General features: G+C 51.7%; 1 protein-coding gene across 2 annotated transcripts in view; it reads left to right on the top strand.

The window, feature by feature from the left end:
• Positions 1-14,497: 14,497 nt before the first annotated feature.
• TNFRSF8 (TNF receptor superfamily member 8) overlaps positions 14,498-21,667 on the top strand; it is an 82,438-nt gene continuing 75,268 nt past the window's right edge. Inside the window, exon 1 of one of the 2 annotated variants that reach the window (XM_033228310.1) lies at positions 14,498-14,864. In XM_033228310.1, coding sequence (XP_033084201.1) covers positions 14,802-14,864 — 63 coding nt within the window. In that variant the 5' untranslated portion in view covers positions 14,498-14,801. The remainder of the gene's footprint in view (positions 14,865-21,667) is intronic. The other variant, XM_033228309.1, reaches the window with a different exon arrangement.

Raw genomic sequence — 21,667 nt, 5'->3', positions numbered from 1 at the left:
GAGACTGTGCCATTACACTCCAGCCTAGGCAACAAGAGCGAGACTTGTCTCAAAAAATAATAATAAAAAACAAATAAATAAATAAATTTCTGGGCTGACTGCGGTGGCACACTCCTGTAATCCCAACACTGCGTGGCTGAGGCGGGTGGATCACCTGAGGTCAGGAGTTTGAGACCAGCCTGGGCAACATGGTGAAACCCTGTCTCTACTAAAAATACAAAAATTAGCCAGGTGTGGTGGCACACGCCTGTAATCCCAGCTACTGGGGAGGCTGAGGCAGGATAATTGCTTGAACCCGGGAGGTGGAAGCTGCAGTGAGCAGAGATTGTGCCATTGCACTCCAGCCTGGGTGACAAGAGTGAGACTTTGTCTCAAGAGAAAAAAAAAAAGGAAATGGAATTTCTGTTGCTTAAGCCCTCCAGTGTGTGTTGTTCTGTTATACTCAGCCCTAGTGGACTAATACAGGGGCTGCTATTGCAGTGGCTGGTAGGCACCTAGGAACTGCTGATCAATGGTAGCAGTGATTATTGTTTGCATAGCAAACAGTCTTGGAAGCTGGAGGCAGCATCTCCCACCAGGCCAGAGAGCGGATCTATTTACTTTCCAGGACGGTAAGGACTCCGTTCTGTGCCCTAAGGAGATGGCTCTTCCAGGGCAATAAAGACAATGTCTTCTCAGGACAGAGGTTGAATAGGTTTACCGCAGCCCCTAATGAGATTGGGGGTCTCCTACGGTGTGTGCTCAGCATCCAGCTGGGCTGGCACCTCACCCTACTTGAAGGGACTTTAAGGGCAAGGGCAACCAATGCAAATTCAGTGCTCATGCTACGTGCTGGGCTGTAGGTAGTAGACCCTTATTTTATTTTTTTCTAGACAGGGTCTTGCTGTGTCGCCTAGGCTGGAGGGCAGTGGTGTGATCATGGTACACTACAGCCTCGACCTCCTGGGCTCAAGCCATCCTCCCACCTCAGTCCCCCGAGGAGCTGGGACTATAGGAGTATGCCACCACACCTGGCTAATTTTTTTTTTTTTTTTTTTTTTGTAGAGATGAGGAGTCTCACTTTGTTGCCCAGGATGGGCAACTCCTGGGTTCAAGGGACCCACCCACCTTGGCCTCCCAAATTGTTGGGATTACGGGCATGAGCCACTGTGCCCGGCCATTAGTAACCCTTTAAACCTAGCTGGACTCACTGTCTCCTTAGCATCTGAATCTATGAGAATGTGGCAAGCCCAACTAATTGCTTGAAAAATTATTATTATTATTATTTTGAGACTGAGTCTTTATCGCCCAGGCTGTAGTGCAGTGGCACAATCTTGGCTCACTGCAACCACTGCCTCCCAGGTTCAAGCAATTCTCCTGGCTCAGCCTTTCGATTAGCTGGGATTACAGGTGCCCACGACCAAGCCCAGCTAATTTTTTTGTATTTTTAGTAGAGACGGGATTTCACCATGTTGGCCAGGCTGGTCTCAAACTCCTGACCTTAAGTGATCCACCTGCCTCGGCCTCCCAAAGTACTAGGATTACATGCGTGAGCCACCGTGCCCGGCCTATTATTATTGTTAATTTGGGATGGCTATATTCTTTTTTTTTCTTTTCTTTTTTTGAGATGGAGTCTTGCTCTGCAGTGGCGCGATCTCAGCTCACTGCAGCCTCTGCCTCCTGGGTTCAAGCGATTCTCTTGCCTCAGCCTCCTGATTAGCTGGGATTAGAGGCGCCCACCACCACTCCCAGCTAATTTTTTTTTTTTGCATTTTTAGTAGCGACGGGGTTTCACCATGTTGGCCACACTGGTCTCGAACTCCTGACCTTAAGTGATCCGCCCGCCTTGGCCTCCCAAAGTGCTGGGATTACAGGCATGAGCCACTGCCTCCAGCCTGCTATATTTATTAACTCAATAAATATTTATTATGCCAAGCCCTGGTAATAAAACATCGAGAAACTAGACAAAATTCCCTGCCCTCAGGCAGCTTGCCTTCTCAAGTCCAGAGCCTCCAGGGGGCAAATACAGTGAGGCTTTGTGCTCCGGCATCTGAGGCCCAGGAGACCTGGGGGCCTGGAGGGAAAATGGTGGCCTCATTTGTCCTGTGGCCAGGCCCTGACTAGATGGCCACATATTTAGAATAGATCCCTGTCTTTGTGGTATTATAGCTGGGTATCCCGGAGCTTCCTGTGTGCTCAGCGCTGTGCCAAGCATTTAGCATCTCTGATCTTTGCATAACCCTGTGAAGTCACTGCCATTGTTATTTCCATTTGATGGATAAGAAAGGCAAGGCCCAGGGAGGTTAATCAGCTGGCTCCAAGTTGCTCAGCTGTGGCTGCAGTAAGAGGTGGGATTTGAACCCAGCTTTCTCTGACTTTACCAAATGCTTTTTTTCCCCCAACATCTGGATACCTCTAATTACATTTTATTAGTACGGCTTATTTATTTATTTATTTATTTTAAAAAAATACCAGGGCCGGGCGCGGTGGCTCATGCCTGTAATCCCAGCACTTTGGGAGGCCGAGGCGGGCGGATCACAAGGTCAGGAGATCGAGACCATGGTGAAACCCCGTTTCTACTAAAAATACAAAAAATTAGCCGGGCGCGGTGGCGGGCGCCTGTAGTCCCAGCTACTCAGGAGGCTGAGGCAGGAGAATGGCGTGAACCCGGGAGGCGGAGCTTGCAGTGAGCCGAGATCGCGCCACTGCACTCCTGCCTGGGCGACAGAGCGAGACTCCGTCTCAAAAAAAAAAAAAAAAAAAAAAAAATACCAGAGTCTCGCTCTGTCACCCAGCCTGGAGTACAGTGGTGCAATCCTAGCTCACTGCAGCCTCGATTTCCTGGGTTCAAGTGATTCTCCCGCCTCAGCCTTCCAGGCAGCTAGGACCGCAGGTGAGCACTGTGTTAGTCCTGCATACCTGGCTAATTAGTACTAGGTTTTAAAAAAACAAGTTTGAAGCAATGATCACATAAAACAAGTTTTCTGTGTGCTGCTTATTTTGACCTGGGTCCTGAGGAAGGCGATGGGAGCAGCTGCCAGGAGGCAAAGCTGCCTTGCCATCTGGGGCCTTGCAGGGTTGAGCTCCCAGCACAGGGGCCCTGGGAGCTGAGCTCTGCCTGACCTGGTCATTCTGAAATCAGGGGCCCCTCCCAGGAAGGCTGCAGGCCGAGGAGAACAGCGAGGCAGGCTCAGAATTGGGGCTTGAGATGACTCATCTGTGGCTATTTATTACCGGTCTCCATTTCTCGGTCTGATTGGATTGCTCATGGCCAAGCCTCCCTCCCTCTTGGTGCTGAGTAAGCAGCCTGAACCCGTCCTGCCCCCTCTGGCCTCATCTGGAGCTCTCTCCCCTCCCCGTCAGTAACCCTTGGGCCCCCCTGGGGACACTGAGAGTTCCCCCAGCCATCCTCAGCGAGCTCTTCCCAGCAGTCCTACTCTCTGCTGTTCTTACCCCTTTCTCCCCAGCCTGCTCCTTCCTTCAGGTCTCAGCTTAAGCGTCACCTCTGCCAGGAAGCCCTCACTAACCACTGTGTCCACCCCACCACAGTCTGGGTAGGTGGCCCCTGGCAGGTGCTCCCAAAGCCCCTGCCCTCCCTCAGTAGTCCCTCCTCACCCCAGCTGAAGGCAATGTCACTCTTCCAGTTCCTAGGCCAAACCTCTGCCTCACTCTCGCACACATCCAGTCCTTCAGTAAATCCCATCCCCAAAGTTCACCCCTAATCTGGCCCCTTCTCTCTCCCATGGCTCCCTCCTGGCCCCAGCCTCCACCCCCTCCCCGCTGGATGCTTCACTTGCCCCTGCCTGCTGTCCCCTCTCTCGTCCTCCCCCTCTTTTCCTGGGCCATCTATTTCCCACGCAGCAGCCGGAGTGACTGGGACAACCCAGGTCAGGCCATGCCCCTCTCTGCTCCAAACTCCTCAGTGGCTTCCATGTCTCTGAGGGCAAAAGCCTTGTTCACTGACGAACCCTAGCACCTGTCCTGGGGCCTGGTACCCATATGCCTGGAGAATTGTTTGTTTAAATGCATATTAATCCATGGCATTGCCTCTGAAACAAGCAGGGATGTGTTCCTTTCATCCAAGCATTCTTGCTACTACAGCAAGAACAGGTCTCCTAGGAGTGGTCCTGGCAGAGCTCCAGGTCTTGCTGGGCACCAGATCTCCTTGACAGACTGCACAGGCCTGGATGGTCAAGTGCTGGTCCCTGGAACACAAGGAAGGGACCCCAAGGGTCAGTGTCTACCCATATCCGAAGATACTATCAACAGGTTCTTTTTTTTTTTTCAAGAGTCAGGGTCAGGCTGACTGTTAGTCAGGCTGGAGTGCAGTGGCATAATCATGGCTCACTACAGCCTTGAACTCCTGGGCTCAAGCAATCTTTTCGCCTCAGCCTCCTGAGTAGCTTGGACCACAGGTGTGCGCCATGACGCCTGGCCCCCACCAACACGTTCTTTCTTTGGCTCAGTTCAGTGGCCCCTGCAGAGCCGGAAGGCCTGGCTCAGAAAGAACGCTGGCGCCTGTGCAGTGTCTGTCCAAGCCAAGGCAGTGGCTGCCCCCACTGCCAAGCATGAGAGTTGGACGCCAGCCAGTGGCTGGACTCAGGCCTCAAGGAAACACAAGGTGAGCTGCTTCACTGGGGACATGGTTTGGAGTCACTTGAAATGCAAGAGTGACCCCCAGAACACGCAGCCCCCCAGGAGGTGGATGTGGGGTAGACAGCACAGCCCGTTTCTTGCTAAGCATTTATTTCCACACTATCTCCTTGGACACATAACAGGATTGTTTTCAGGTAATGGGTAGATAAACTGGCCGGGCATTGGGGATGATGGATGCTGAGTCCAGGAGCCCAATGTGTGCTCACACATATGTGTGCGTGTGTGTGCATGTGAGTGCATGTGTGTGGACGTGGATGTGTGTGTGTGTGCGCGTACGCAACACTGAAACAGGTCGCTGACCGCTCCCGAATCCCTGATGTTTCATCAGCCTCTGCAGTCATGGCCAAGCAGACCCTTGGGACCCCTGCCGCCTGCCTCCCTTGCCAGAGTCTGAAAGCTTGAGGTCAAGGCTTTGCTTCCCCGGTGACAGGCCTGGAAAAGGAAAATGACTGCAAGCAGCAAATACACACAATAAAGCCGGGGTGTGCAGAGGGGCTGGGTCGGGGCTCGGGAGCCTGGACCCTGGGGGCTGTCCCTGCACCGACTGGCTGAGGGACTTTGGCCTCAGGGTCGGCGTAACTGGGGTAGGAGAGCGGTTGCTGGATGCGGCCACCCCCACCTCAGCTCTCACACTCTGGCCAGTGTCTGATGCAAACCAGAACCCAGTGAAATCACCATGAGTCTATGGGGGTTATGGATGGTAACTGATGGGTTTTTCTCAGCCCAGATCACAGTTCCAGTCTGCAGGGGGGGTCCCCATGAGTCTCCAGATCTAGCTGAGGCCTGAGTTGTGGCCACGCCTTAGTTTCCCCACGTTGCCAGGGTTTTGTGTCTGGTGAGTCCCAGGCCAGACTGGGCCTCCTGTGTGGAGGGAGGGATGATTCCGGGTGTGAGGCAGACCCTCGCCCAGCCACATGGAGGGACTGACCGGGGAGATCCCAGAGGGATTTTCTGAATGAACTCCATATGCTGATGGGCAGCTGCTGCCAGGAACAGGGTCCCTGCTGGCACTTTCTGCAGGCACCCCCAGCATGGATGATGGCGCAGATGGGCCGGCAGCATGGCTGTGTTCCGGGTTTCACTTTCAGAGCAGTACCTGCCCTTCTCAGCCTTGCTTGGTGTTCTTGGAACACTCCCAGAACAGCCCCAGAAGGTGAGTCTGACGTCCACCATGTCTGCTAGGACCCCAGTCCTTGGTCATTCAAGTCATCCAATAAAGATTCATGAAGCCACGCCCTGCTCATGTCAGTGGACCAGACAGACAAATTCTTGCTCCCACAAGCTCGGGTCCTGGCGGGGAAAGTTAGCAATGGGCAAATAAATGATGCCACACTGTGGTACGTCCCTAATGAACAGGGTGATGTGGCAGAGAGTGGTAACATTAGCTGGGGTGGTCAGGGAAAGCCTCTCTGAGGAGGTTCATCTGAGCCAACACCTGAAGATGAGCAGGGGCTGTGGTTTTAAAATGTGTGTGTTAATAGCTTCATTCAGGTATAATCGACCCACAGTAATCTTGACCAATTTAAAGTGTACCATTCTGTAAGTGTTGGCATGTGTACACATCCTTCTCCACAACCAAGACGACCACTATATCTGTCACCCCAGAATTTTCTCAGAGGGACAACACTTTGCAGAGCGGGGGGAACAAGGTTTCAGGCGGAGGGACCAGCGAACACAAAGGCCCTGGGGCAGGGACAAGCTTGGTGGCGCCAGGAGAGAAAGGAGGCCACTAGGGAGTGTGATGGGGTGGCCAGTGCCCCACCTGGGGCCTTCTCAGCCGAGGCGCTGAGCTCAGGTCTGAATCAAAGCGCTTCCTCAACACCCTCTCGCCACACTGGGCCATCAGAATCCCAGGCCCTGTTCTCCACCAAGGCTCTTCTGAGAAACCAGCCCCTGCAACATCTGCCAGGGACTTAACACGGGGTTTCTCCAGGAATGATTTACTTTTTAACTGGGACCTTTGATTCCTTGACCCAAAAGAACGACTAGTGATGGAGCTTAAAGACCTGGATGGAGCCTTGATCAATTTCTTCCTTGGGGCTCTATGTTCTCAGCCTTCATGGGATCAGGTGTGCTGGTTTCTTTTTTTTTTTTTTTTTTTTTTTTGAGGCGGAGTCTTGCTCTGTCACCCAGGCTGGAGTGCAGTGGCCGGATCTCAGCTCACTGCAAGCTCCGCCTCCCGGGTTTATGCCATTCTCCTGCCTCAGCCTCCTGAGTAGCTGGGACTACAGACGCCCGCCACCTCGCCCGGCTAGTTTTTTGTATTTTTTAGTAGAGACGGGGTTTCACCGTGTTAGCCAGGATGGTCTCGATCTCCTGACCTCGTGATCCGCCCGTCTCGGCCTCCCAAAGTGCTGGGATTACAGGCTTGAGCCACCGCGCCCGGCCGTGCTGGTTTCTTGAAAATTTTGAGTTGTAAGTCATGATTTGAAGACGGGGTTGCCTGTGGCCCCTTCCAATCCTCCAGGGCTGGTCCTTGGCTCGGAGGCTCTTCCTGCCTGATCGTCAGAGACTCGGCCCATGTGGAGGAGGCAGGGAGGGTGGGTAATGGGAAACACAAAGCCAATCCCCTTAGAGCAAACTCCCTTACAACAGATGGCTCTGGGGAGCAGAGAGCAGGTCCCAGGCCACCAAGAAATGTGGGCTGCCCTTTGGCCTTCAGGACGACGGGATTTGGGGATGCAAGTTTTAGCAAGTGCAATCACCAGGGCAGAGGCTCACCCTGGACTCACAAACCTGGGTTTGAATCTAGACCTTACTAGATGGCTTAGGCCAATTTCTTCTCTGAGCATCCGTTTTCCCATGGATTTTTTTTTCTTTTTGACAGGGTCTGGCTCTATCACCCAGCCTGGAATGCAGTGTGCAATCGTGTCTCACTGCAGCCTTGACCTCTAGGGCTCAAGCAATCCTGCCTCAGCCTCCCAAGTAGCTGGGATTACAGTATGCCACCATACTCGGTTAATTTTTGCATTTTTAGTAGAGATGGGGTTTTGCCATCTTGCTCAGGCTGGTGTCAAACTCCTGGGTTCAAGCAATCTGCCCACCTTGGCCTCCCAAAGTGCTGAGATTACAGGTGTAAGCCACCATGCACAGCTTCCCGTGGACTTTTACTCTCAGACCTCTCTGCATGGACGCAGCCATCGGTACGCTCTCCTCACCTGCACCTCTGATGAAGCTGCTGCCACCATCAGTTGGTTCCGTTTCCTTCTTGCACTCAATGCCTCAGTTTCCATGATTAATATTGGGCTGGGCTTGGTTTCCTGAGAGTCTAAATGACTCACCTCCATTTACAACGGCCCTGCTGAGCAGGAAGGTCTGGGGAAGACGGGGACTCCTCGATGGGGACTCTCAGCCCACAGGGTCATCCCCGCCAGGCTGTGGGCCTTGGCCAAGTCTCTTTCCCTCTCTGGTCTTAGCTTCCTTCTTTGTGTGTCTCTGGGGGATGGAAGGAAATATTGGAAATTGGAAAGCCCAGCTGTTAGGCCCAGGAGCTCATGAGTCATGAGCCCAAGGTGAGTGCCTGAGCTGGAAGGCTGGCTGCTGCTAAGGGAGGGGCTTGGGGGATGGGAGCCTCCTCTTGAGGCTCCAACTGAGAAAGTGTGGTCTCCTCATGGTGCTAGTCACATCAACCTGTTTAATGTGCATTGAAGCATGACCAGGCCACCCTCACCAGCCCTTTGCAGTAGATATTATCATTTTTACATTATAGATGAAGAAACGGAGGCTTAGGGTGAGTAACTTGCCAAATTTACACAGCTAGAAAGTGGCAGAGACAGCATTTGAACCAGGGTTGTCTGGTTCTAGGGCTTCTGGCAGCCAGAGGAACAGACCTGCCAGGCCCAGAAGGATCCAGGCCTCCCCTCTTCCCCACTGGGGTGTCACAACAAAAGGACTTTTAAACAGATCATTGACTCATTGACCCTAGTCCCCACCATTTTACAGATGAGGGCACTGAGGCCCAGCAAGAAAAAGTCGTGCCACTAAATGCCAACCTGGGCCAGATTGGGGCTCCTGACTTTCCATCTAGTCTTTCCACACCTATCAAGCTGGAGCTAAGACTGAGCCCAAATCTGGTGCCAAAGGCTGGGGGAACTGTCCCCACAGACTGTGTGACCAGCAGGCTGGCCCATGGAGGCGTAGGAAGTGGTCACCCACCTGACATCACCTGAGGTGCCAGGAAAGACCCCAGACCCCCAAGGTTCCCTCCTGTGGGCCTACCCTGCATGAGTCACCCCTTGGCTGGAGCAGTGAAGGTCATGATAGCATGTTCCTCGGAAAGGGGAACCCCCAGCCATGAGCATTTTAGCTGTGCTCTGGAATGGGAAGGCTGGGACCATAGCAGGGACCTGGATAAGCAGTTGGAAGGGGGCAAAGGGAAGCAGAGCTCTTTCCATGTCTTCCTTGCATTTCCAAGAGCTTTCTATGTCCACGTTTTATTCAAGGCACATTGCAACTTTCAGAGGGCAGCCTGGTCATGCTTCAATGCACATCTGGCAGAAGGGGAAACTAAGGCTCCCAGTGTTCCCCAGCCCCAGTATTCATGCCCTTGTGCAGTCCGTTCCCACACTGGGGAGAGCCAGCCTGTGTATCCAATAGAATACTTGGAAATGACAAAATGTGACTTCTGAAGCTAGTTCATAAAAAACATTGTGACTTCTGTCTTGCTCACTTGGGGTCACTTGCTCTGGAGGAAGCCAGCGCCATATTGTGGGGACACTCAAGTGGCCCCATGGGACTGAAGCCTCCTGCCCACAGCTGTGGGAGTGGCTAATCCTGGAAGCTGATGCTCCAGCCCCACTCGAGCCTTCAGATGACTGCAGCCCTGGCCCACATCTTCACAGCAATCCCTGAGCCAGCATCACCTTGTCAAGTCTCTCCCAAATTGCCAACCCACAGAAACAGTGCAATATAATATTTATTTTTTCAGTCACTAGGTTTTGAGGCACACGGCAATAGATAATAATACATTCAGAGAGGAGAAATGACTTCCCAAAGTCACATGACCAGACCAGGACTTATACATCAGTGCACTTTCCCCTGGGGAAAGCAAGGGTGAGAGAAGCCTGGGGAGGGAAGAGAAGGCAGCTGAGGCTTCAGAGTCAGACAGGGTTTGAGTAAAATCCTAGCCCTGCCACCCTTGTGCTGTGTAACCTCAGGCAAGTGACTTAACTACTCTGAACCTCAGTTCATTTATAAAGTGGGGATAGCAATACTGACTTGAAATCTTGATGCCAGGATTAAATGTCTGACTAAGGGCCTGGTACACAGCAGGTGCTCAATGAATGACACTGTTAGTGTTACTGTGGAGAATCTCCAAGAGCATCCCCAAGGGTCTCATAGCCTTCCCTCCTGCCCATGAGAATGGGCACAACAAGCCTAGTTCTGGAGAGCCAGTGCCCCTTTGCTTAGTTTCCAACCAGGTTTGGTCTCGGGGTATCGTGCTTGTGGGTGTGCATTGCTGGGGTTCACCCAGGCAGCTGAGAACCCCTAATGTTGGTGCCTCAAGAGGGCAAGGAGATCTGGGGATGTGAGCTGGAGGGAGCCTGACATGGGTCCTGCCGATTAGGATTGGTGGAGGCCAAGGGTGACCCAGAGAAGCCAAATGGAGAGTCCTACTGCTACCAAGGCTCCCAAGAAAGTTGCTCAGAAATGGTACATCTGCAGCTGGGCGCGGTGGCTCTCGCCTGTAATCCCAGTACTTTGGGAGACTGCGGCAGGCGGATCACTTGAGGTCAGTAGTTCAAGACCAGCCTGGTCAACATGGTGAAACCCTGTCTCTACTAAAAATACAAAAATTAGCCAAGCACAGTGATGCACATCTGTAATCCCAGCTACTTGGGCAGCTGAGCACGAGAATCACTTGAACCTGGGGAGGCGGAGGTTGCAGTGAGCCGAGATCGCACCACTGCACTCCAGCCTGGGCAATGGAGTGATACTGCATCTCAAAAGGAAAAGAAAGAAAAGGTACACCTGGACCTATTGAAGAAGAAAGCTCCTGGCCTCCCCTCTCTGATTTCTAGCCTCCTACCTGCCCGCTGCTGCCTGGGCCAGAAATAACCCTTTATCTGCTAAGGGTATTTTGGGGCCATTTGGCACTTGGGTTCCCAGCTGTTGGGGGAAGTCCCTGAATTTCCTGAACCAAGTTGGGACCTGTGTCTTGCTCAGCATCACTCTGGGGACACGGATTCCCGGTTCCTCTTGGATGGCTTCCTACTGCCTTCACCTTCCTCACCTTTCCTCCAAGAAGCCCGCTGAACTGAGACTGTGTGTGCAAGCGCTGCTCGCTCCCCAGTCTCCTGTAGCCCCATGAGCTTGGCTCCCTTCCACAGCTTGCTCTGGAGGGCCCCTGTGACCCCACAACAAGGACTGCTGCCGTGCTTTGCACAGAGCCTAGGGACTTCCCCTTCCACTCTTCAAAGCACTTTCATACCACCTGAAACCTGCTGAGGGCACCCAGGGCCTCTGTCCACTGCCTGCTCTTAAAAGTCCCACGAATGGCTGTTTTCCTTGGCTGCTACCAGCCCAGCTCCCCCTAGGATCCAGCTGGTTCCCTGGCCACAAGATGTGCCCTTTCCTCCACTTATAGCCATGTGTCAGCTACTTTCCTGGGTGCCCTGGGGGAATTCTGGTTCTCAGGAGTACACAGTTTCCTGGGGCAGAGGGATACATGAACCAGTCATTACGGTTATGACACGATGAGATCAGTTCTAGAATTGTGGCACAAAAAACGACAGAAACCACTTTTTGACTGGGAAGAGGGCTGGGGGACAGGGGACACTGCCAGGAAAGCAACAAGGAGGAGGTGGCATTGGAATGGGTTAGGAAGATGATCAGGAGTCTGTGTGCATCCCAGGTGGAGGCCAGCATGGGCAAAGGCTAGCAGGGGTGAGAAGGCTGCACATTTGGCTGGAGTATAGGTCCAGGAGAAGTAAAAAGGCACAAGGGAGGAGTCAGCTCCAACCAGGCTTGTGAGCAGACTTGTGACCCTTGGATTTGGGTGACCCTGACCCAGGGGAGCCACTGCTCTGTGCCTTGGTTCCTTTCCTGCAGAACAGGCATAAAAGTAAGAACTTGTTCATGGGGTTTTTGTGAGGATACAAGAAACCAAAACTCTTGCCTGAAAACTCTTAGCACAAAATAAGCACTCAAAGGTAGCTGTTATTATTATCATTAAATGAATAATACAATTTTCTACATGGTGCAGCTCCTTTGCCAAAACACACACCATATTTCTGCAAGGGTTCTGTACAGGGGAGTGTCTTGGTGAGATGTGTGTGCTAGAAAGGTCTCTTTGGAAATCCATGGAGGGAAGGATTTGAGGGAGAGACAGGTTTCCACAGCATCTATAGATTTATCCTTTTTAATGGATGTGCAATATTCCATTAAATGGATGTACCACAATTTCCTTAACCATTTCTTGGTGTGACTCTCAGAGTATTTTGAAAATTTATAAATAATGTATTAGGAAATATTACTGTGTGTATAGTTTTCTGTTTTCTTTTTCTAGTTTTCCAGCTAAATTATTTCCTTAGTTTTTCTTCACTGAGGTGAAATTACTGAGCCACTCACAAGTAGTACACTTTTTTTTTTTTTTGGCTTTTGCTAAGAATTGCCATACTTCTTTCTGAAAAGTGTTGTAACATTTACCAGCAGAGTATGAATGGGTATTCTGGTCTCACCACAACTTTGGGGTTGGATTTACCAAAATTGTTTTTATAAAGCAAAAAAAAAAAAAAAAAAAAAAAAGGATTGAATAGATCTAAAAGGTATCAAAGGTTGCTTGAATTTGCATTTCTTCAATTACTAAAAAGGTTAAACTTATGAAACTTGTAATTTATTTTTATTTGTATTTCTCCTTGTGCAAGCTATTTTGATGCTGTTGTTCATTTACTTATTCAAAACACCAGCCCCTCTCTTTCTCTCTCTCTCTCTCTCTCTCTCTTTTAATTAAACGAAAAATAGAGATGGGGTCTTGCTATGTTGCCTGGGCTGGTCTCAAACTGGGCTCAAGTGATCCTCCAACCTTGGCCTCCCAAAGTGTTGGGATTACAGGCATGAGCCATGTCACCCAGCTGCCAGCTCTTCTACAGTAGAAAGCTCTGGACTGGGATGGGAAGCAGATGTCCTGGGTTCCTCCCGTCCCTGTCTGGTTCTGTCATTATCACAAGCAGGTCACTTCCATATTGCTTACCTCATTGTTTAACGTAGTCCCAGCTCAAACAGCCTAAGATACTGGGCCTGGTACATCCAGAGGAGAGTCTGGAAGTAGGTCTCTTGGGAAGGGGCATGATGGAGCAGTTTTCCCAAGTGGAGTCCAGCAACCCCAGGAGGGTTGAGTGTGGGGTGGTCAGTTGTGAAGACCTTGCTGGGAAGTTCCTGGTGGGAGGTTAGCACTCCCACTCTATAGGGCCTTCACCTGATGGAGGCCTGGTACCTTGCAGGACAGATCAAGGTAGACGCAGAAGCCAGAGTGTCGTTAGGCTATTCTGGGCTCAAGGAAAATAACTGGCCCATCCTTAATTAGAGCACCTAGGACTGCTTGCCTATTTCTGAACCTTGGCTTTCACATCTGAAAACCAAACAAAATCAGTCAAAAGAACCCTTGACCTGTGGCCCACCCAGCAGATGCTCAACACAGACACATGGAATGTGGAATGAAAGGAGCAAAGAGAAAACCCAGGGGATGGGGAAACACTGGAAGGGAAAAATCATTCACCAGCAAATGAGAACATAATTATGAGGAGGCTTGAATCATTTATTTTAGGTAGGAGTGCCAGCCGCCTCCTCCAAGAGGAAAACTCTAAAGGGTCAGGGCTCAGGGAAATCAAATGATCTATACCATCCATCCGTCCCTCCAACATTCAGTCCATCCATCTACCCACTCACCCACCCATTTACCCACTCACCTGCTGCTCATCCATCCATCCATCCATCCATCCATCCACCCACCTATGCTTCCATCCATCCATCTATGCATCCATCTATGCATCCATCCATCCATCCACTCACCCATTTACCCACTCACCTGCTGCTCATCCATCCATCCATCCATCCACCCACCCACCTATGCTTCCATCCATCCATCTATGCATCCAGCCATCCATCCATCCATCCACTCACCCATTTACCCACTCACCTGCTGCTCACCCATCCATCCATCCACCTATGCATCCATCCATCCATCATCCATCCACCCACCCACCCATCCACTCACCCATTTACCCATCCACCCACATATCTACCCATCCATCCATTTATTCACCTCTCCATCCATCCATTTGCCCACCCACCTACCCATCCATTCATCCATGCATCCATCCACCCATCTATCCATCCAGCCACACATTTATCCACTCATCTACCCATCCACTTATATCCATCCACCCTCCATCCATCCATCCACCCATCCATCCACCTACCCATTTATCTACCCACATGCTCATCCATCCATCCATCCATCCTTCCAACAATTTATCATCCACTCACTGATTCATTTTTACAGCAAATGCTTATGAATGGGGATGGGTGGGTGATGGTTGCTTTTTCTGCAGCCTCCCTAGGCCAGTTGTCCCTTTCAGAGAATCACAAGGGCATGGGAGAAGGTCCTGGCTGATCGTGTCAGGGACAGGAAACTACTCACGTTTCACCGTTTCTTGGGGCGGGAGTGGGGGTGGGGGCATGGGGACCCCCTTGGGGCCTCCTAATGTCCTGTGAGTCCCCACCTCCAGTGCCAGAAACTGCCTGCCTCTGCTCCCCCCAAGCCCAGGTGCGGCGGGCAGCACACTCCCTAGAACCAGGACCACTAGTTCGGTCAAATCCGGGGCGGGCCATTCAAACAGCTAAGGGAGGCGTCTCCTAGTGTGCCTTTTCCTGAGTCATCTCTGCACGTGTTTGCCCCTTTTTTTCTTCGCTGCTTGCCGCTAAGTGTTCCTGGAACCAATTTGATACGGGAGAATTAAGGCTGAAACCTCGGAGGAGCAACCACTTTTGAAGTGACTTCGCAGCGTGCCTTAGGTGCGGACTAGGTGGCCGCGGCCGGAGTGTGCGGGAGCCTGAGGTTCACGCGCGTGGCTGAGAACCGCCGGGACCGCACGTGGGCGCCGCGCACTTCCCCCTCTTCCTAGGTGGGCGCGGGCAGCCAGCCCACCTCCCGCCCGGCCCCGGGGATGCGCGCCCTCCTCGCCGCGCTGGGACTGCTGTTCCTGGGGGCGCTCCGAGCCTTCCCACAGGTAAGCGGGTGACTGGCGCCTGGGGAGGCGCCGGCGGTCCAAAGCCCGGACCGTGTGGGGTGCGTGGGACGCAAGGGACACTCCTCATTCCGTTCCCTGCCCAGCTGGGGTGAGGGGGCGCGGGTGACAAGCAGGGACACCGGAATATGCAAGCACCCACAGGTGGGAGGCTGGCTGAAGGGCTAGTAGGGGGCGCCTCCTCCGCAACCCCCGAAGGCTGGGACTGATTCATTCATTCAGTATGAACTGGACCGAGCGCACTGCCAAACGCGGGAGGCGCTTTTTGTCCCGACTACCTGCTGGCCTGTCGGGGTCCTGGGCAGATCAGGTGAGGCCGTGGGGGTCGTGGGCAGGCCAGGTGGACCTCCCTTGGCCATGGGAGGTTGGTCGTCCGCGCTCTACCCTGCTGTGTGCGCGGTCTCCTGTTTGCCCCCTCCCTAAGCTGGTCACTGGCTGGAGGGTCAAGAGAGGGAGTGGGAGTTGGCTGTGCGTGAGAGTGGGGTGAGGGCGCAGGACCACCCGGATTAGCTTCCCTAACCCGCGTCCGGCAAAGCAACGCTGTGGATTGCATTCGCTGGAGCACGTGGTGGGCATTTGCCCCTGGAAGAAGGTCAGTGGTGGGGCTGAAGTCTATGGTGGGTTGCCTCAGAATTGAGTTTGGGGACTGCTTTAGGAAAACTGAGCGCTTACCAGTGGCCAGCGCCAAATTAATCACTGTGGGGAGAACTCAAAGTAACCAGGTGTGTTTCACTGAGCCCAGGGGCTGCCTGAGAGAGAGGCCCTCAGCTGACCCAGGACCCTGGTGGACCCCTGCTTATGCAGGTGTGAGTGGATGCCTGCTGAATGACACCGAGGGAAAGGAAGGAGCAGGCTGTTGGTCCAGCAGTGGGTCGCAGTTGGGGAGAGGGAGGACCCAGTTCCCCTTTAAGCCTACAGGAAGAGAGGAATCCATGCTATGGATCAGTTCTAGTCATCTGAACCTTAGGCAGTGGGAGGAGAGTGGTGGAGTGGTCTTTAGGCAGGAGGGAGGATCTATGCAGCAAAGGGGACAGCCAGGTGCCCCCTTCCATCTCCCACAGGCAATGTGAGGCGTTGCCCCTTCCCCCCGAGAGGGCAGGGGGGACAAAGCCCTAGCTAGAGATGTCCTGTCCCAGCTCTGCAAGCCCTCACCTGGGGGAAGGTAAGAGTTTGGGGTGCCAAGGTCTTAGGGAGATAAACGAAAGGAAGGGATGGGAGAGGGGCTTGGGGGGCTTTGCTGGTTTGGCGGCTGAAGCTCATGTACTTCCTTTTTGTAGAGTGAAGCCCCCTCCACTTTTTTTTATGTTAGAGACAGGGTCTCACTCTGTTGTCCAGGCTGGAGTGCCATCATAACTCATTGCAGCCTGAACTCCCATACCCACCCCCTTTATTATTTTTTTTTTTTTGAGGTGGAGTCTCACTCTTGTTGCCCATGCTGGAGTGCAATGGCTCCATTTCGGCTTGCTGCAACCTCTGTCTCCTGGATTCAGGTGATTCTCCTGCCTCAGCCTCCCACGTAGCTGGGATTACAGGCATGTGCCACCACACCTGGCTAATTTTTGTATTTTTAGTAAAGACAACGTTTTACCATGTTGGTCAGGCTGGTCTTGAACTCCTGACCTCAAGTGATCCTCCCGTCTCAGCCTCCCAAAGTGCTGGGATTACAGGCATGAGCCACCACATCCAGCCTCCCATACTCTTTTTAAAATAAAAATACTATATATTTAATTGCACAAGGAATATGCAAATATATCCTCAAAGCAAAACTATAAACGCTACAGATAAAACCAAGGGTTTTGAAACCTCCTTATCCTGATTCCTTCAAAGATGTAACCACTGTAATTGATTTGGTGTGTTTCCTTTGTAGACCTTTATAAATGCATGTCCATATTTATATTGTTTTTATAGACATATATAGAGTTTTCCATATACTATACCCTACAGTACATATGGTTCTTCCTTTGGCTTTATAATGTCTATGAGGCATCTTGGTGAGCTTTCCATGCTGAAACTTACAGATCCTCTGCCTATCTTTTAAAATGCTATGTGGTCTTTTACCAAATGGGATGTTTCATAGTTTATTTATGTCCTGGATGGATGGGTGCCAAGGTTGCCACCATTATTCTTTCTTTCTTTGTTCACTATTACAGGGCACAGCCCCATATGGATGCTTTTGGAAATAAATGTCTGTGATTCTTTCCTAGACAAGAGACTGAGAAGAGAATACTGAGGTTGCAGGGTAAAAATGCATTCAAATTAAAAGACACCACCAAACTGCCTTCCAGGGTGGCTGGACAATTTACCCTCCTGCTAGCAGGCCAAGAGACTAGCAACTTTCCCACATCCTAACCGACATTTGATCTTATCAGCATTTTAATTTTTCTCAATGTGATTAGTGAAAAGGGTTATATCCTTGTTGCCTTAATTTGCATTTCTCGCCTACCGGGGAAGCTGAGCGTCTCTCTGGGCTCAGGCACTAGGTCATTTTTTCGCAGGAGTCAGGGAGTCTTTGCGGAAGGGGCTACCTGCCCAACACAGTACTCCTTTTTACCCCTCAAGCCTTCTCCCACTTCTGTTTTTTTCAGCAAAGGTTCAGGAAGCTCATTATGTAAAAAAAAAAAAAATCCCAAATTAGGGTTTGAATTTCCTTGTGTTTAAGATTTTTTTTTTTTTTTTTTTTGAGATGAAGTCTCCCTCAGCTGCCCAGGCTGGAGTGCAGTGGCGTGATCTTGGCTCACTGCAGCCACCCTCTCCAGGGTTCAAGCGATTCTACTGTCTCAGCCTCCCGAGTAGCTAGGATTACAGGCACTCGCCATCATGCCTGGCTAATTTTCGTTTTTTAGTAGAGACAGGGTTTCATCATGTCGGTCAGGCTGGTCTTGAACTCCTCCGCCCGCCTCGGCATCCCAAAGTGCTGGGATTACAGGTGTCAGCCACTGCCCCCGGCCTAAATTTTTTTTATTTTTTTAAATTTTTTGGGACAGTCTCACTTTGTCTCCCAGGCTGGAGTGCAGTGGCGCGATCTCACCTCACTGCAACCTCTGCCTCCTGGGTTCAAGTGATTCTCCTGCCTCAGCCTCCCGAGTGGCTGGGATTATAGGCGTCTGCCACCACATCCAGCTAATTTTTGTATTTTTAGTAGAGATGGGGTTTCGTCATGTTGTTCAGGCTGGTCTCGAGCTTCTGGCCTCAAGTGATCCTCCCGCCTCACCATCCCAAAATGTTGGAATTACAGGCGTGAGCCACCGTGCCCATCCTGAAATTCTTTTTTCATCACTATTTGATGTTTCCCAAGACTCCATCATTTTTCGCCTGGTATTCTGAGGCAGGAATGCTTTCTTGCTAGCTGTCACCATCTGAGAGTTAGCCTCTGATGCTTCATGTCACTGTCTTGTCCAATTGTGTTTTTTGCAGTCTGACCCAGGGTTAACTGGTGCATATCCGCAGAGAAAAATATTTTACCCCATAGCTCCAACCTTTTCATCCAGGCACCATGGGGTGGGGTTGGGGGGTGGGGAAGCGCCGGCCTTCCTGCGAACTCAGTAGACTTAGAATTCCCCCAACATCATGTTCCTTGCCAGTGCTAAGGCTAAACAAGCCTTCCTCCCACATCCACGTACCCCCAATTCCAGCCAGATGTAAGCAGCTTTGTTCTGGGTTAGTGTGCAGGCTGGGACCAGGAAGGTTCTCATGAATGAATCTTAGCTGGGGCCGGGCGCGGTGCCTCACACCTGTAATCCCAGCACTTTGGGAGGCCACGGTGGGCTGGCAGATTACTTCGAGACCAGCCTGGTCAACATGGTGAGACCCCCTCTCTCCTAAAAATACAAAAATTAGCTGGGCATGGTGGCAGGCGCCTGTCATCCCAGCTACTCAGGAGGCTGAGGCAGGAGAATCACTTGAACCCAGAAGGCGGAGGTTGCAGTGAGCCTGCACTCCCGCCTGGGTGACAGTGAGACTGGGTTTCAAAAAAATAAAAATAAAAAATAAAATAAAGGAATTTTAGTTGGGGTGATAGAAAAGCTCTATGTGTGACTCCTCCACCTAGCAATTTAACTTTAAAAGCTTAGCTAGTTACCCCATGGAGTGGAGGGCTAATGGAATTTCAGGGAGTGACAAGAGGGTAGGAGAGATTCTCTGGTTTTGTTTTGCAAAGGGGACATTTCCCAAGCTGCTCAAATCCTGGAGGGAGGCAGGACGAGGAGACCTGGAGAGGAGGGGACCCTGAAGGAGTGGACGGAAGGCCTGGTTTGTCTTAATCAAAGCCCTTCCTGAGGCAGCACTAGCGCTCTGGGGTCAAGCGGTCGTGTTACTCAGCTTGAGAGCAGTGAGTGCCGGAAGGAGGGGCGTTTACTGTAAGTTTCTGCTTCTGCTCCCACTCATATCTGACTTCGACTTGTTTCTTGAGCAGATTGTGATTCATTCTAAGGTTTGCATACTCCCTCATCACCCTTCTTCACATCACGACAATCATCAGAAGGAAAATGGGGCTGAAGGATGACTGTGTCTGGGCCGGAGGAGTCCGGGAGGCTTGAGGGTCCTTGGCAATGACGGTAGATCAGCCCAGCCTTGGCCAGCCTGTCCCGCCAGTGCGCTGACCCTGGGGGCGGTCCATCTGGGATGATGGTCTTCATTTCACAGACAAGGATTCAATGCAGACGCCCAGAGGTAGGGGAGAGTCTAGCCCACAGTTCCAGGACTGGTTGGGGTAGCGCCCACCTAAGCCACAGACGAGACACGCAGAATGTCAAAAAAAAAAAAAAAAAGGCAGCTCTGGACCACACCAGTTCTCCACTTCTCTCTCTCCCCTCCCAGGTCCGCCCTGGGGATACTGGGGTGGGGGTGGGGGACCTCCTTCCGGTATCTTCTACGGTTGAAAACCACTGGGCATTCTTGTGCCCTTGCTGGTGGGGAGGGACTTTTTATACATGGCTCAGTCTAGTTACTCCCTGCATGCTTAAGTCCTTTGGTGACATTGATGCAAGTATTCATGCATGCATGCATTCAGCAGATCTGAAATGAGCAGCTGTTCTGGTCAGGCATGGCTCCAGGGACTTTCATTCAACCTCTGCTTGTATGCCCCCCATGACAGGATGCTTGCTGTGTGCCGAGGCAGCTCACGCCATCCTGGGTTAGCTTTGGCATTTAGACGATCTTCATGATCCACTGAAATCTAGTTTCTTTCTTTTTTCTTTTTCTTTTTTGAGATGGAGTCTCTGTCGCCCAGGCTGGAGTGCAGCGGTGTGATCACAGCTCACTGCAACCTCCACTTCCCGGGTTCAAGCAGTTTTCCTGCCTCAGCCTCCCAAGTAGCTGGGACTACAGGCACGCGCCACCATGCCTGGCTAATTTTTTGTATTTTTAGTAGACATGGGGTTTCACCATGCTGGCCAGGCTAGTCTCAAACTCCTGACCTCATGATCCACCCGCCTCAGCCTTTCAAAGTGTTGGGATTACAGGCATGAGCCACTGCGCCTAGCCTTTTTTTTTTTTTGAGATGGAGTTTCGCTCTTGTTGCCCAGGCTGGAGTGCAATGGTGCCGTCTCGGTTCACTGCAACCTCTGCTTGCCAGGTTCAAGTGATTTTCCTGCCTCAGCCTCCCAAGTAGCTGGGATTACAGGTGCATGCCATCACACACCTGGCTAATTTTTGTATTTTTAGTAGAGTCAGAATTTCACCATGTTAGCCAGACTGGTCTCAAACTCCTGACCTCAGGTGACCCACCCGCCTCAGCCTTCCAAAGTGCTGGGAATACAGGCATGAGCCACTATGCCTTGCCTCTTTGCCTGAAATCCAGTTTTGAAAATGAGTCACCTCCCTGTTCCTCAGAAGTGCCTCTGGCGATGTGAAGACTGTGGCCTTGGGTCCCCAGAGTCTCTCAACCAGTCACACACCTGTCCTCCAACATTTATTCCTCATGTATCATGAGCTCAAGGCTCCTCATCTGCATGTTGTCTTCAATTCATTCATTCCACAAACATTTACTGAGCACCTTCTGCATGCCAGGGAGTACTCTGGGTGCCGCACGTTCATCCATGCACCGTATAGCCAGGTCTCTGCTCCGTGGAACTGACATTCCACAGGGGTGACAGTCAACAGACTGCTGCTAGTTGCAATGAGAGGATTAGAATCCCGTAGTGTGAGAGAGACGGGCGGCTACCTAAGATGGGAAAACAGGACTTGCAGAGGGTAACATACACACGGAATGAAAAGAGGGAGGAAGCCAGTGGGAGGTTAGCAGAAGCCCCAAGAGGCTGGAGGAACAGGAAGGAGGCCGGTGTGGCTGGAGGGAAGTGAGTGAAGAGGGGTGGTTAGGAGCAGGTGGCAGGAAAGCTGGTAGATCGTGCAGACCTTTGTGGACTGTGGTCAGGTTTTTGGCAGGGGAGTGATACTGCATGATATATTTCAAGTTCCCTCTGTCTGCTGTGGGGGCGGGGGGTGGGGGTGGGGGGGGGTGGGAGGAGCAGGCAGGATGGAGCAGAAAGCCAGGTCACGTCAGTGATCCAGGGGAAAGGTGAGCAGAGGTGGGAATGTACTTCTCTTCTTTTCTTTTTTTTTTTTTTGAGACAGGGTCTTGCTCAGTCACCCAGGCTGGAGTGCAGTGTTGCGATCTCAGCTCGCTGCAAGCTGCGCCTCCCAGGTTCACGCCGTTCTCCCGCCTCAGCCTCCCGAGTAGCTGGGACTACAGGCACCTGCTACCACGCCTGGCTAATTTTGTTTTTGTATTTTTAGTAGAGACGGGGTTTCACCGTCCTAGCCAGGAGGGTCTCCATCTCCTGATCTCG

The sequence above is a fragment of the Trachypithecus francoisi genome, unplaced genomic scaffold (genome assembly GCF_009764315.1).
Source record: "Trachypithecus francoisi isolate TF-2019V2 unplaced genomic scaffold, Tfra_2.0 Lachesis_group12, whole genome shotgun sequence".
Lineage (NCBI taxonomy): Eukaryota > Metazoa > Chordata > Mammalia > Primates > Cercopithecidae > Trachypithecus > Trachypithecus francoisi.
Note: the sequence above shows the minus strand (reverse complement) of the source record. Positions and strands in the feature narration are given on the sequence as shown.